Source organism: Papilio polytes, unplaced genomic scaffold, assembly GCF_000836215.1.
Source record: "Papilio polytes unplaced genomic scaffold, Ppol_1.0 DF822845.1, whole genome shotgun sequence".
Lineage (NCBI taxonomy): Eukaryota > Metazoa > Arthropoda > Insecta > Lepidoptera > Papilionidae > Papilio > Papilio polytes.
In genome coordinates, this window is record NW_013526359.1 from 597,648 (window position 1) to 615,058 (window position 17,411).

A 17,411-nucleotide genomic window follows, 5' to 3' on the forward strand; every position below is an offset into this window, starting at 1 on the left:
GGATTAGTGGAGTGTAGGAATTTATCTACCCACCATTAATATATATTTTTTTTTTAACGGCCATTATTATTCAGCGGAATTTTGGATAGCGTCGTTATTTTTCTACCTTCGTTTTGTTTATTTTTTTATTTTTTTTTTAATTTTTTTATTTTTTTTTTCATATTTCAGTTCCTTTCACATTTGTCATTGTTTGTTAATATTATCGTTGTTATAGGCCGGACTTCGTGCTGGTGCGTCAGAACGTGCGCGACGCTGGCGCAGACCACCGCGCGTTGCTGCTCGGACTCAAGTTCGGCGGCGTGCCTTCCATCAACAGTCTCAACTCTATATACCACTTCCAGGTACATTATTATATGTATGAATCTAATGATAGATTTACAGAACCTATCGGGAACCAAAGGGGTACAAATAATAGCAGCAAGTCTCTTACTCGGCGGTACAAAATTATCGAGCAAGTTACTGGAGGAGTCCCTTGGTGTACACCAAGGGACTTAATCCATAAATGTCTCTGAGAGGAGCTGTTGCCATAGGTAGATTTAACTTAATTTATGTTGGACCAAATGTAACCAAATTGTGTCGTTACTCTATAAATGAATTCTCACATAAGGTAGAGAGTTTGTTAGTCTTTGATGTTCTATTATTCTTTGATGGTATCTGTATCAAAGTAAAGTTAATATTAACATTGATGAGGGTATAATGAAGAAAGTTTTCTTACTCTGTATCGGATTTGCGCTGTAATATTGTGTTAGAGTTGATGTAGTTAGGACGTAATATTACTTAAGTTTTGGCAATATTTCTTCGTCGATGTAACCTTTTTAAATATTTTTATAACTGGTGTGTCCCTTAAAGTTTATGTTTATGTTGGAAACTACGCAATGTGTTTTTTGGCTAAAATTAAGAAGTCGAATAAGTTTATGAATTTAGACAACTAGAGTGATAAAATATTGACATTTCTGTCTATTCCTTTGAAGGAATTTTTTTTTCACTTTTTCGGTGTTCTTTGAGTAATCTTTAGTATTGTTTTTTGGTCGATATTTGCTATGTCCATTATTTTATTTTCCTACTCCAAGTGAGATGGTGTAACTATTCGTCCTGTATAACATTTGTTTTTTGTTAAAAGGATCGTCCGTGGGTGTTCGGCCACTTACTCCAGTTGCAGCGTCGTCTCGGCAGAGAGAACTTCCCGCTGATAGAGCAAACCTACTACCATAACTACACCGACATGGTAAGTGCGTAGATATAACATTGCAATTCTTAAATTTCAGGCGCTAACGATATTTAATACTTTTTAAAACCATTCGTTGGATTGTGTAGAAATTTTGACTATGTGCATTTTATACAAGCACGAAGATTTTCATTATGTCGTTTACTGGGTGAAGCTATCAATATAAAAACAACAGTAATTTTCTTAAGTCTTTATTTTATGTAATCATTAACCTAACTTTTTTGTTAATTTACAAATTTAACTTAAACATAAATAATAATATAACTTAAAATAAATAATACAAATAACGTTAGAATTTCACTTCAACGCTAACACAATCAACATAAAGTCCAAAGGATAACAAATAATAGAATTTGTGAGTAAATTCGTCATCTTTGAATCATACCAAATACTTTTTTTGTTGTAAATTCCTATTTAGAGTCGACATACACTCAATTACTGATTCATAGCCATATAATGCATGCTGCCTGCGTTTCGTAAACCTTCATGAAGATGAATAAATTGTTAGGGTTCCCCAAGACGATACGGCCGTGTGATACCGCCCTTTAAAACATTTGAGACGGGGTACTAACATTAAATATAAATTAACCTAGTAGGCGTGTTAGAATGATCGTTTTGGCTTAGTAACTCATGTTTGTATCGTATATCGGTGAATTATTAGTATAAAAAACGTAAGGTAACATGGGAATTTCCAAAGGCTTGTCGAGATATACAAAATGTTTGTTACGATTAATGTTTACATTCGATGCGGCGATTCAAGTCATCGTGCTATTGAAGTGCGGCTTCTGCAAACACCTCGTGAGAGCGGGCGCCCTGGAACAAACATACATCAACATACACAAACACATCAAAGGAAACTTTAACATATCTTCAACACATAAGTTTGCTGTATTTCAAAACAATTTCATTACAATATTAGTCATCGAGAGCTTGTAGTAAAGATATATCACATTTTAAAAAAAGGACTATAAAAGGTAACTTATGTTTCTAAACAAGTGTTTATACAATGAAAACCCATAGCTATACTTTACCTCGTCCAACGGCATCGTCGGTCGCGATCGTGCAGGCAGATGCCGTGCCTCTCAAAACAGTCGTCGTAGTTTGTGACGCAGGTATTAGGGGACTTTGTGCGGCGCCCCGTCACGTGCACCTGAAACATTATTAAATTTTCATATACAGGATGTTTATATCCTACCCATTTTTTTATATTTGACTGTAACAATGGCTTGAAGGTTTTAATACTACGAAACCGAAGTTTTGAAATTCGATTTCCGTTTCTACGAATAATAATCTGCAATTGCGGTTGTCTATGGGCAGCGGTCGCTTCGCCATTTTGGCGGATTCAGGTGGCCGGTTGCTCGTTTGCCACCTCATGTTAAAAAAAGAATAATATTCGAAATTGATTTCACTTTTGTTGTTAGTTGAAAGGGAATTTAATTATATCGTACAATGTCAGTGTTACAGAAAATACATACAGTAATAAATTTTTACGTCGCTTTCCAACAATTAGGTCGAATAAATAAATTCGTCTGTTCCAATACCTACCATATAAATTCACTTTCACTTGAATTAGGACGTGTATCTTAAATTGTTCGTATATCAGACTTAATTAAATAACTCTCGCGTTCTTTTGAAACGGTTTTTACGAAAGCCTTAAATTAAATTACGTCGAAGTCGTAAACATCGCCTTATGGAAGTTTTCAGTAATACTTAAAATTTATGCTTTTTCACTTTTAAGATGAACAGTTTTACAATACCAATTTTCATATTAAGGACTAGGGACATTAGGGTTTTTTTTTAATAAAAACTAGATTAAAAATAAAAAAGCGGTTTTGTTTTAGAAGACAAAAGCACCGCATGCAACAAATCCAGAGCCAGGCTAATATTTGCATGAATAGACTCAACCCATGCGTCCGTTCCTTGCGTGTATTCCATACATATTTGTTATTGTTTTGTTTTATGGCTAAGGTATGTTTTACATTTACCTACAGTTATTTTCAAGTATGTATTTGTTCTAATTTTTTCCATAATTTGTGATTATGAGCCTAATTAAAGATTTAAGGAGGCTGGACTTGTGTACTTTACAGGTTTCTCAGAGTTTCCTCTGCCTTAAAAATCACTAAAACATGCTATGTTTCTTATTTAAAAAAAACGAGTAGTATGATACTTGTGTTTTTGTAAGTTTAAGCAACAATACATTAGTTGTGAAGGAATGTGGTTATGTGCTAAGTGTGGGCTGTATTTAAATTTGTATTATACCTTGCAAGTGCAACCCTGTTTGTAGAGTAGCCTGAAGCCTTTTCGCTGTCGCGGCGTCACATCCCGCCACTTGTTGACGTACCCACAGAAGTCTATGTGCGCTTGAAGGTGCACAACATTACCTGGAATAAAACAAATGTCACAAATTGTTAATAATAAAAAAAAACAACTTTATGATACTCAGAGGAATTCGAATAGAGTGATAACTCATTCATCAAAATCGGTTCAGTTGCTTAAATCGTGTCAATATGTAAATAATGTATACTTATGGCTGAATACTGAAACGAATCTCAAATACTTTGATTCGTAAGCCCTTACAATCTGCCAGATATCAAAAGTTTAACACAATAGTTACCTGTTATGACATAGGTCTCTCTGGGCTGTAGGCTAACGCCGCAAAGGGCTTCTTGTGACGCAGTCAGCAATCGTCCTGATTTAAGTGCTACCACCGCCTTCGGTGTCGTCTGTGAACAATTAATTTAAGTAACAAAACAAAAATACACACTGTAATATTATAGAAACATATTCATCTAAAAATTATAGAATTTCTTTTGACGCATCTAATTAGATTGTTTTACTTCAATTATACTTGGCTTCATCTAGCAATTATATAGTTTGCTATGATGTGTACAACTCATTGGCAAAATGATCTACATTTTTAAAATTTTAATTACGAACTTAAGCTTGACATTAAATTAAACGAGTGTAAAATTATATGCATATGCGTAATTAAATGTAAGCGTCCTTAGATTTAAGTGTGTTAATGTCGCTGGCTGCTTTTAAAGGCAAAAATAAAATGTAAGCTCTTTAAAGTTAAATCTCCCGGACGTGACAACATTCAGAAATCGACTCTTAACAAATTATCCACGGAGTCTTTACATTACAACCGAAATTCGTATAATATTTTGAGTCCCTCGCTCTTGAATTATGCATCACGTAATGGCGTTCGACTTTCCCATATAAAGCTCGTTAAAAGCACAAAAGCGCATAACAAAAGCTCACTTACTTTGTAGATGTTTCGAATTTTCACTTTGTACGCGTCGTAAGTGTCATTTCCTCTGAACAATTTTTGTACTCGCCCCACGATCACTGAAACGATAACAAAACATTTGTAACGTCATATAAATTCCAGCAATATTGTACTTTGTATAAGAAATACTTTATCTTATGTTGTTTGAACTAATCATTATATGCGTGTAGTGAATGTTAATAAATTTACTAATTTAACTCTAAAGTTGGTATATAAACTAAATTCAATAATTGAACTTTGACTTATTGGTTTTGATCATTGTACTGTACTCAAGTAATGTATTGCCCCTTGGAAAAAGTTCTGCATATTTAAATACCAAAACAATAGACAAGATAAGATGAGACTTGAATGGTGTCATATGTTATTCGTGGTCTTACCGAAGTCGCTTTTACAAAAGTGTGTCTGAGGATGCTGCGGCATGCAGCTGCATGCGTCGGCAGCTCGCCACGTCGCCGCTACGAGCGCCAACGTCAACCACCTCGTCAGCATCGTCCACACTGACCTATATCCTGTCCAAAAATAATCCAATAAGAATTTATCGAAATTTAATACTATTTCTTTTATCTACGCATCCTGATCATTGGTGCTATTAGTCCCTTAATATGTGCCAATATGCTCGACCCTTGCTCGTAATATTTAAATGTTGAATGTTTGTTGTATTGTGTATTTGTCGTGCTGTTTGTGCAATCAAAAATAAGACTTAAGATTTAAGAAAAGCAGAAGAGAACTGTTCTCAAGCGTTTTCTATAGCGTATTTAGATAATAGAATTCGGTGCATTTGAAATAAATAGTTAATTTAAACTAAACGGTATTGTGCATTGTGTACGAAAAACGTTTATGACAATGTCACCTCAGAAATAGAAACCGATGACCCATATCTGTAAACGATGCATTCTTTGTCAGCTCCGGAAATTGGATGATAAAGATTAGTGAGTGCATGTTGCAACATTCAGTACAACGGAGTACACAAATGTATGAACATTTTTAGAATCGTCAGGTTCAATATAAATAAAACATCTATATATCTATATGTCCGTAATAAGTTTAAGAATAAATAATAATATAATTCAACCATAAATATATAAAACTTAAATAAAAGCAGAGGTTACATTGCACGTGCGAAAAATATTACTAAATAATTATCAATAAAACTAATAACATAGGACCACCTTAGTATGCCGTAAAATATGTTTAAAACACAATTTATTTTATAACTTTCAAATATAATTTCTTTTGCACACAAAATAGTATTATGTGGTTAAAACTGTCTCCGTGTTTCATATGCAAATGTTTGCATTTCTCTTTGAAGCAGTACTTGACCCCCGGCGAGTGTGCTTCTGCAAGCTAATGTGTCTCGAAAATGTCTCTTCCTAATTATAACTTGACATACTGTCAATTAAATACACTATTTAGATTGCACTTAAAAATATTCAAAGTTACTTTCATGTCCTTTGGTTACGCTCAGAATTGCGGTAAAATTATTGTAGCAATGAAGTGCCATCTAAAAATATCTTTTGGCGTAATATGTTTTTGTTTCTTGTTTATGCATTTGATCGTGGTTGCGATGAATAAATGTAATAACTTAAAATGAAATATAAAACAAGCGCTTCTGTTATAATAAATTTACTTAACCTACATAATGTTGGATAGCATTAAGCAACATGCGGTCGGTACTGAAAATTAATTAAGTTTGCTAAAGTAACTGACAATTTCTACATCGTAGGTCTAAAACTTAGGGAGTATGTAGCGTATAATTTATTAGTTCAACGGGGAATGTACGGCCACGGGATGACAAGCATGTCCCACATATCGACCTTAAATCAAACTTCCTTATAGAATGGAACTTGAAGTTACCTGACAAGTTCTTAGTTATTGTACACCATTATATTTACTTCACGGTCACAGCTATTAAGTCTTGCCGATACCAAAAGTAAAGCAAAAAGTATTCTTTTGAGGCGCAAATGAGTAAATAGACGCTCAGGCTTTGAGCTTGGACGTTAATCGGATTTGTCTGTAAGTCGTGCACATAGACATTTGTACTTACTCAACATCAGAGATGAATAAAGAAGGTCTGCTAACCTTTTTACTTTTGTACATGGCAGACGCGTCGGGTACTCTTTTAAATTATTCACGCTTTTGTGTATTGAATATTATAGTTTTTAATATTAGCTTGTTATTCTGTAGACTTTAAAATTATGAAGACAAATACTGACGAAAATCTTTTAATATTATGATATCATTTATGCACTCACTCCTTATTATTTAGAAAAAAAGTATCTCGTTTGTAAGAGTGATCGTTCCCACGATAGTTATAGATTTTATTTTGTCCTTCATCCCAAACGTGACAGTAGACGTCTCTAACAGCTTATGTCAAGATCCAAGAGGATTTTGATATAAAAGTTTTTGTGACAGGGACCTAATGGAAACCACGATATTTACCTTAGGAATAAATAAACGCAAGAATATATCGAATAAAATAAAAGTATTGTTGAGAGAGGTCCAACGCTTGGTTCTGTTAATTTCCTAAAGGGTGATTTTTATTAGAGCAGACGCAATAATAAATAATAAATAATAAACTACATTAATACATCGTTAATTCCATTACGAAGTATATTTATTTCTGGCGGGAACATGGACATGCATGTCAAATTGACAGCAATTGCGTTCCTGTGTAAAAACAAAATGGCCGTCCTTGAATTTAACAATCGTAATAACCATAGTCCGGAGTTGTGGTTATATTGTTTTCTTTACAAAATTATGCGCTGACCGAACAACTTTCAAAAGATATAAAGTTTTTATTACATACATTTAAACCAATTAATTGCGTACACTACAGGGATAAGATAAGTGCTGAACTTTTAAAATCGACTATGCTTTCTGGTGGAACAATTAAAAATAGTTTGATTGTGTAAAACATTGAGATTATTTCTTTAAGCCTCTACATTGTTAATCAAATATTAGGCAATAATACGTATATTAAGATAATTCTAATGATTTCAATAGCCATCGACACTTTTTAAGAATAGATGAAAATTATTTTAATTTTGACCATTTAGTTCGTCCAACGCGCAAATTACAAGCTGATATTTAGTTAACGCATTTACACAACTCAAGAGAATCGATCTGTATAGCCGAGATAACAGCAAGTATTATATCGCAACAACGAATGCATTAATCCTAATAGTGTATGTATTTTATATGTTGATGGTAGACGTTTCGAAATAATTGAATAATAACAATGCGGAACCATAATGAGCACATTCCCATGATCGCGAATGAATTGTGACCGACGCCGCCGCGCCGTGCCGCCTTCCCCACAATGGCTCGTTTGTCAGGGTTCGTCGAGAACACAAGGTGATTGTTGGTACACGCATTTATCGACTGTCGCCACTGGGTTCAATGAACTATTTCAATCCCAAAATTATCGGAAAATTCTTTGTCATCTTGTAAACCTACCCTCATTATCCGATTTCTTTCAGTAAGAACAAGGGAGTATTTATTCTTTAAAATCCTTTCATCGCATGCAAATTTCCGTATACACTTTAAAGGACATGTGTGAATTGAAAACAATAAGTTTTGAATTGAATATTCGCCGTTTTTTCCGACAGTGAAATACAAAAATAAAGTATTCAGCGGAGGTCCGTATCGTTATGTATCGGTGGTTACCATTTTTGTGTCCATTATTTACGGTACACGGGAACATTGAAAGGCTGATACCGCAAAAAGATACCGAGACGTGCAAGCAGTTTGACATAAAACAACTGTTTATATGAAAAAGTATTAGCAACATATGGTGGTTGGGATAATTGGACCTTGTTCGCTGTATACCTTCAGTTTAAACTATACAAGTGGACTGTGCATTTGCTGTTTTCATAATTTATGCTTTTCGGTAATGTCGTATTAAATTCTTGCGTATACATAGGTATTTATTGAGCTAGATTCACACAAACTATAAAAGTCGATTAAAACTTAACATTGCTAATAATAATTGCAAGTTCATCGGACAGTCTGCGGTTGTGGGTCAAGGTGGATGTTCCCTGCTGTGGTTTTCCGCAGATATACTATTTAATAATTCCCTTGCTCGTGGACCAGTGTGCGGTTACATTATTAATTCCCATTCAACAAACAAAACTTTAGCAAACACTAATATCATACTTGCAAACATTAAGGGGAATCTTGGAACTGCGGTTAGAGTAGGAAATTAAATTTTAAAGGTAAAATTTAATACCCTGCTGTTAATTTGTGTCGCGTATTTTATTTTCCTTGAGGGCCGAGTGCTTGTAATGATAGAATTAGACTACCGTGACATTAGTATTGTCTCTTTCTTATCGAATACAATCAAAGAGATGAGAATATTTATTAATACAACTGTCACGGCAGTAGAGTTATACAGCAACGAATGTTATTGGCACAGTTTGGTTAGTAATATATCTAAGGTTGAAGACAAGCTCAATCAATTGTCTTTCAACAGAGTTCGCTAACGACCGTCTCTGACGCCAGCGTCAGATCTCAGCGTAAATCTACCGAGTGATCCTTACCATCAATCGTGACACGACAATTATAGTAACCAACGTGTCCATCAATCTCTATAGTTTAATCTATCGCGCAAATGGCAAGTACCATTAGATAAACCAAGATATATTTATTTCTTTCAAATCCCTTCAAGAATGACATACATTTCTACTAATGCGGTTCAATATAATTCCATTAATATATGATATTCCTACTTTGATCACGCAAAAGTATCCATACCGTAAATTTAAAACAAACACATTATGTAGCTGGTATTTCACGTATATTTTCTAACAAGTTTAACAATGATTTCTTACCAGACGACTCTTGTTCCCCTTGCATCATAGAAACAAAAAAAGTTGATGTCGTCCTCAATACGTCGTGTATTCCATAATATATTAGTCTCTAACGTTCACAATTTATGTTCTCAACTAATTATAGTTTCACACGAGGGAAAACAAATGATGCAGAGCAATAAGATAGCAGTACTCCCAGTTGGACGCACGAATAATAGAACTGTAATAAGTGTGGGTTAAGTACTGTTATGCTTTTGTGCCTTTGTGTGAAACAACTATAAAATACACACGTGTTGAATTAATTTTGCAACAAACGGTTAATTAAAGCATGGAGATTCCCTACATTACAATCTACAATAGAATAATCATTGGACATTATTCACTCAGCTCCCGACAGATGTTAATTGAAATGCCAAGTTTCCGCGTTTCTTTGATCATAACAATTACAACACAAGATCTTCGTTAAGATATTGTTATAAAAATTGTTTCGTATAACGCAACATTGTTGTTTTGATTCAGATGTTGTAATTCCGCAAAAACAAATAATAATCATAAATATTAGTGCATACTTAATGTGATGATTACAGCGTCAATATCGTCTTGCCCCCTTAAACACCTTAACGTGTGTTTAAGGAGCCAATGATTAATTTTTAGCATTGCCTTAAATTAAAAAATTGTCACGCCAAATTTAATGTAGGCTCCAAGTTCTGAGGAACTATGTTTATACATCTCCACTGAGATGGATATGTATATGAGGTAATATCGAAAATTATCAGTCGCTTATCATTATAAAGGTTAGAATTAAATTGAGGGTCTGTTTTACAATACATCTTAGTAAATGGATGTAGCCGCGAGAGTGATGTTCAAATTACTACGTTCAGGATTAGTTGATCGTGTTATCATCTTGGTTTCTAAAGCGACAGCTCTCGTAATTGCCTAGTAGCTTTGTAGCAAAGAGCAAGATTAATTCTGTACAATTTCGTTCATGAGATACGTCAGATTGATTTAATAATGTCGTCGTGTACAGCGAGACAGCGACCTACATCTAAGAACTCTATTTGATTCGAGAATTACCTTTACCCGACTCACATGTTTACCTTTTAGAGTTTGTAACATATTTACTAGGTTATTAAGATAATTTTATTAAATGTGAAAGTTATTAATAAATTAAAAACACACCAAAACAAAGCTAGATCAAGTATTTTTCATTTTATAAGCATATTCGACGTAAATGCATCCATTTTTGTTCATGTAACATTCTGTGTTAGCTTAAACGACTGCAATCGATTCCTTACAATGTGCGTTTACAATTCCACACCGAAATGTTAGATTTATGTCAAAAGCAAGACGAAATAACGATACCGACGATCGTTAAATTCGTTTTCGTTCGCGGGTTTCTTGTTACAGACGCAAATTGGGCCCGTCCCCGTAATTACACCGAACATGGAGCATGTTATATTATGTATGCCTAACCATAAAGGGCCGCAGTAACCCATAATAACTCAAACAGATTTATGTATTCAATTTGAATTAATGTAACATTAAATTTATATATAAGTTTTAGAATATAATTGCAATTTTTAATGTCTGTGAAAAATATTTTTTTAAATCGAACATTAATTTTAGTGGATTCATGATCTGCTACGATATTTGCTGGTAAAAACGAGATATCAACTAAGTTGTCGATATAATAAAAAGTAAAAGTAGCAATGATTTATCGAATACCAATTCTTAATGCGTATTAAAAGTGAAAATATATACGAAATGCGGGCGCAGCGCAACGAAAAGACAAATAAAAAGCACACCTCGTTAATGCTTTTCACGTACGAAATCCATTGTAAAAACTTTACATAACAAAGAAACTTATGATACAATACTTATATACAATTTAGAAATAACGTATTCTTGAGCAACATGAATATTAAGAAAGGTAACTTAACCTTATTGTCGCCACTACAATGTATCAAACTTAGTCTTCGGAGTATAATAAAAAAACAAAAAGACACCATTTATAGAAGTCATAAATATCATTCAGAATAGCTGCGACATTTGCGATGGTGTAGCATGCTACGTGGCTTACAAAATTCGATGGTATCGATTGATCGAAGATTGGCCTGATAAAAGGCTTTTGTGTTTGTGAGAACTGTATAACCTATACTAATGTTATGTAGAAATGTAAAATTGTAAATGTATGAAGAAGCTTAAAAGTAATTAAAAGTGATATGGTTACCTAAAATACTTAGTTAAAACCCTGATTAAAAGTTCAGTTGAAACTGTCAGAACTAAGCTTGTTGCTAACTAAGCTTTTAGAACTTTAGTCTAAGATGAATTGAAAATATTTTTAAATGATAAAGTATTATGTGAGTTTTCAGAATTAATAAGGAGTCTGATCTCTCTGCCACTTATACATTACGAATAAATAATCCGTAGTTGAAAAATTGTTATGAAAATTACTTCAACAAGCATAATTTAAAGATAAAATGTATCTTTTTATTTATTTTCATAACATGCTAAACTGTATGAAATGATTAAAATTGTTTAAATTCAATAATCGTTTGTAAACATGAATATTTTCTGTTATAAATTAACACGATGTGCGTAAACATGCATCAAAATAATTTATGTTACCTTTTAAAACGTTACTTTGCTTTATTTTAGTTAAATCTTCTCAAAAACAATAAATAAAATGATTGATCGAATGTATTAACAGTTATATCATTTTATGCATCATTATTTGGATTCGTTTCCAATACAGTTTGAGGTTGTGGGCGATATAAATTATATCGGTAGAATAATGAATGTGTTAGCCGAAAGTAACCAAATTTAAAACAATACCAATATTTAGTTACCTTTATGTTTTAACAAACACATACACAAGTGTATTCAAGCCAAGTATCCAATTAACAACACGATGTAAAAACATACACAAAAACATTTCAATGTCAAATGCAACAAAAAACTGTATATATGATATTTTAATTTTGTCTCATCGAGGCATAGGAACCTCATGCTTCAAGTATGGGGCTATTATCAATCTCTTATAACATGTCAATATAAATACTAAAGGCGGGTTTACACGGTGCAAGAATCGGTGCTAGGGCGCACAGTAGCCGCACTGATGTAGCCGTGTCGCTGACAAGAATCACACAACTGTGTGAATCTATCTTAAGTTCTAATGTTCCTTTAATCAATAAACACACATATTGAATATCTCTGAATAAAAAATACAACGGTCTGATACTTAAGGAAAAATTCTTGTTTACAACATAGCCTTGGTTAAGAAGATTATCATCGAATTAACACTTCCAGTGAAGATTATGTGTAACAAGTTGTGGCGCCGGCAAATTGTTTGCATTTACTATTCTATATTCGTGTACGATAATCGTATCCGCAATGATTCTTTTCATTGCGATCTACAATGCAGCCGGTGACGCACATCGATTATTTGTAAATTAACTTAATCCATATACATTGATAAAGTATCTATTTAAAAGCAAGAATCCCATAAAAGATATCACATTTGATATCCATTACTTTAACGTCTTACGAGTTAATAGATATTTGAGCAAAAGCTACCATTCTTCGTATTCTTTGTTAGTATAAGGATTTGCAGGAAACCTTATCAATATTTGGGACAAGTCTTTTGTAGTGTATTCTTGTATAATTACTCCTGAGATATATTGTTTTAGTAAATTAAACCTGCATTTGTAAGAACTGAGCGTGTGTTGTTAAGCTACGAAATAATTGACGAATAATCCACGAATTCCTTAAACTTTACATTTTTTTCTGTGACATCCGAACAAAAAACAAACCTTAACAGGGACCTACCGCGCTTAGAATACTAATGTGACGAAAGTTTGCAAAGGATCGTAAATTCGTTAGTTTCTGAATAAACTTCGTTGTTTAGTCAAGCAAAGTAAAATATTATGAGTGGTTTTTGGTCTGTTGCCAACTCACGTAGTGTAGATGTGGGTCGGAGCGAGGATTCCGCAGATGTCCAGCGCCCAGTGGAACACGACTTTAACAACTACAGCACTTTAATAAGAAAAAACGTCAGTTTAATTTTTTTATTAAAACTTTAAAGTAAACACTTCTATTGAACAAAGACTACACAACAAATTGTTTTAAATACAATAACAGCCACTACAAAACGTCTATTTGCTAATAACAACAGTATATAATTAACCGCTTTATTATATACGTTTCCATTTTTACCTTAAATGTAACCACACTGTAGAGTATCGCCAATTACTAAGAAATGTGAGCAAACAACCTGCAGCCGAATAAAAACAATTTTCATGAGTCAGCGTCGGTACATCTATTCTATGAGGCGGTGAACCGACGACCCCGCGGGCGCCAACCGATTACAAGACGCAAACCCGACCGCCCACGACATCAAACACTTTCATATTACTCTGCAAAGATGTACCTTTTGTACAGGAATTATCTATCTTGTCATGTAAAGGTCTTCATTTGAAAACCATTCAAATGCTATTAATTGATTTGCTTTATTCTTTGCTTACAGTATATAATCTTTGCCTTAAGATTTTTTGTCATAGATTAAAAAAATAATCTTTCACTTATTCTAAACTAGCAAGGAAGCAAAGATTATATCTGTTTCGTTCAGTCTAAGTAATTTTTGTCGGATTCAATATAAGCCGTGACTTTATTAGATCGAGCTCGTGATTCCAGAGGCTTTCACAGCCATTATCCAGTCGAGTACGTTTATAGTTGTTACTCGACGTTGATAAGGAGTTTAGACCCTTAAAGCCGGTCAGTACATCGATTTACGTCAAAAGATCAAGAGATAATAACGTGTAATAAATACAGCCAATTTCCCCGCGAACGAAATAAGTGTAACATGACATGTAATTTTCTCAACTATTAGCCGCTGTCTTTACAGTAATCGATACTTTTTTCATAAAATATCGTGGCTTTCGGTAATAATTCCATTTTATGTTAGCTGTCGAACGTAAAAGTCATTGTGTCGGCTCAAATCACGATGACGATGCGATTGTAATTTAGAAGACCGTGCAACATGAGCATTTGTATTTGTATGCGTCTCGTCTAAAACAAATTACAGTTTCTTCGTTGATTGATTTCGTTCGCTACCGGCGTTTTTTTGTGTTAATTTGATCTGTAATTACTTTTATTTTTTGTTTCTCTTTTATATTTATCCGTGTTAATAACTGTTTGTATGTTTTTTTTTTATTTTAAATTGTATTGTTTTATTGTTCTCTTGCCACAACATACTTTTTAGGTTAAGTTTTTATAAAATGAGTCATAGATTTTTAGATAAGTAAGCGATGAAGGATATAGATACGTCTGTAATATTATCCATCTAACGGTAAGTTTACACTGATGTATGTGTGTTTTTATTTCTTTTTTTTAAGAGCAGGTAGAGTTTTTATTGAAACGAGAAATGGCACTATTCAGTGATTACTTGATCTGTTTCTTGGTGTACATTTTAGAAATAAATCTTCATCAAGTGACCGGCTTGGTGACAAACAAATTGAAGTTCTGAGAGTTAAACTTATACATTTTATTTCGTTTGAAAGGAGAGTGCAAAATTGTTTTGCTGCAACACGAAAGGCCACTTATAAAAAGTGCGCGGGCTGCGTGAAACTGAACTACACGATTATTAATCTTGATGTTGGCAGCGGAAGAGTTGCGTTACTTTCATTATTTGATAACTTGCTGATTTCGAAGCCGGTTTTGGTTATTCGTCCAAAAATGGAAGAAGTTTTGCCAAAATTGTCTTATCCAGACGTGAACGTTTCCGTGTACAAAATCATTTAATGAATCTTATTTTTTTTATGTAGTTTTAATATTTATTTTTTGAATATATCTTAGTTCCTGTGCAAACAGGAAATATAAATTATATAAATAATTAACGTCAACTATTAATTTTATTTCGCTAACTTGATACTTGAAAAGTTTTACATATACCCAAAGGACTCATGAATATTAGTAGTTACAGAAAAGCTTTATTCGCGGTCTACAATAAAGGAATTTCTTCAATTAAACATCTACGGAAAACTCCTTTACATAATGAATATACCGTCGGACGTGAAACAAGTATTCTATAAATATTTATGACGTGATGTGAGTCACGCTACGGTATGAAGTATTTAGATTTGTTTTGTTACAGAGGATCCTCACTATACTATCGACCTAGTATTTTTTACTAGTTGATATTTCTTATGGCCATTCCAAATAAGCTTGTGTTAGGATACCTATATTTTTAAAAGTGTAAGGAATTTTTTTATTTTTGTATGTGACATAACACAAAAACTACTGGACCGATAACAAAAATTCTTTCACCATTAGAAAGGTAATTTATCTATGAGTAATATATGCTACATATGTATTTCAATATATTTTTTTTAATTTCACGGGGACGAAGTTGCGAGGAACAGGTAGTAGTTCATAATAGTCGAAAGGATTTAAACCCAAGTCCAAGTGATCGGATATCCGTACTTTGTGCTCTCAATGATTACGCTATTGGCGCTTCTAATACAATGGTGTGCTATGTGCATTATATTCTTGTAACGGTGTGCAGCTTGCCGGCGAAAGCAGACAGTTAATCCGCGTACTGCACCGCGCTGCACTGCAAGGTCAACTTTCACGATACTCCGAGCTTGCTTAGCTGTATAGAATGTCTAGAGGCACCGTGTATTTTGCTATTTATCACGTAATCCAATATTGTAAATGAATCCTAAAGTTTCTTAAAACCTTTATTGGAAGGTTTTAAATTAAATACATTGTTTGTATTGGACCTCAATCTGCATCACAAAAGCACAGTAATAAATCTCACAAACTATAATTAAAATTGTTCTAAAACCTTCACATAAACACATAAAGCATTTAACGGGGTCAAGCGATGTATGCATGCGCACCTTGCTTTGCCAATTTCAAATCGATGCACTCGATTTACAATTCCATTTACATTTCAAATTTATAAATGCACATTGGAAAGAAATAAAAAGTCTAAATTAATTCTCGATATTTGCAAACTAATTATATGAAACCTGTTTTAAAATAATTCGGTCTTGTAAAAAGATATATAAATGCAAGAACCTGAAATCTATTCAATACTAGCTGTTACTTGTGACCACGCCGGCGTAAAATAAAAAAATAATATAAAACATAGCCTATGTTATTCACTGATGATGTATTTTTTTAATGATGAAAGATTTTTTTGAAATAAGTCCAATAGTGTTTGAATTATTTCTATACATACAAAAATCCAAAAATCCAAATCTTTATAATATTAGCCTATTTAATATTACAGAATAGTAACATATGTCTTTAAGTCTGTTCGATAAAAATACGCTCGATTAGCTACGCAATAGTGTGGACGAGAATACTGCCAATACTGATCTTATGGAGTTAATGACTGCAAATATCGTTCTAGGTGAAAGCGAATACATGAATAGACAACCATAAGCAACTACTTAATATAACATGAATTTATTAAACCATTTAATATCTTATCTCTTTTTATAGATATTGAGGGAGTAGAAATTATTTTTTATATGAACCTAAGTATGTGTTGATAGTCGGTAAGTCTGCAAGGCAAACCAAATGCAAACCATTTTGCAGTGATTAGTACAAATGGTGCATGTTCCAGTGTTTTCTATTTCTAGATCTTGTGTTGTATTATGATGGATAGTAGCTTTATTTACTGTCAGATAATAGATATCCTCGGCCTTTAGTTTAATGGAAACTGACAAGATGACGTAAACGGTTTATATTTAAATACTACGTAGGTCTTGCAATTCATAGAGCCTGTCCCACCACTTGATAGAAGGGAACCAAATCCGATATTTCCATCACATATTTCACACGTTGGATTGTTAGACAATTTACAATTTGGTATGACAGGCCCTTACTGTCGTTTTTATTTGAATACTGGATATAAAATAAAGTAAAAACAGACATTTATATAACAATATGCAGAACAGCGGAAATATCACTGGTTTCCTCTTGTTTACAAAATAAACTTTTTAATAAAAAAACAAAACCGACTTCCAAACAAAATACACGAAAAACAAAATAAAATGCACTAAAAACAGAACAAAATACA

General features: G+C 33.2%; 2 protein-coding genes across 2 annotated transcripts in view; one reads left to right on the top strand and one right to left on the bottom strand.

The window, feature by feature from the left end:
* LOC106105312 (synapsin) overlaps positions 1 to 17,411 on the top strand; it is a 69,464-nt gene that overhangs the window by 10,653 nt on the left and 41,400 nt on the right. The window contains exons 7-8 of the mRNA XM_013285603.1: positions 215 to 341; positions 1,121 to 1,225. Of these exons, the coding sequence (XP_013141057.1) occupies positions 215 to 341; positions 1,121 to 1,225 (232 nt within the window). The remainder of the gene's footprint in view (positions 1 to 214; positions 342 to 1,120; positions 1,226 to 17,411) is intronic.
* LOC106105576 overlaps positions 1,404 to 17,411 on the bottom strand; it is a 41,883-nt gene continuing 25,875 nt past the window's right edge. The window contains exons 2-7 of the mRNA XM_013285974.1: positions 4,892 to 5,023; positions 4,491 to 4,573; positions 3,840 to 3,948; positions 3,485 to 3,606; positions 2,257 to 2,375; positions 1,404 to 2,038 (exon numbers count right to left, since the gene is read on the bottom strand). Coding sequence (XP_013141428.1) covers positions 1,981 to 2,038; positions 2,257 to 2,375; positions 3,485 to 3,606; positions 3,840 to 3,948; positions 4,491 to 4,573; positions 4,892 to 5,003 — 603 coding nt within the window. The 5' untranslated portion in view covers positions 5,004 to 5,023 and the 3' untranslated portion in view covers positions 1,404 to 1,980. The remainder of the gene's footprint in view (positions 2,039 to 2,256; positions 2,376 to 3,484; positions 3,607 to 3,839; positions 3,949 to 4,490; positions 4,574 to 4,891; positions 5,024 to 17,411) is intronic.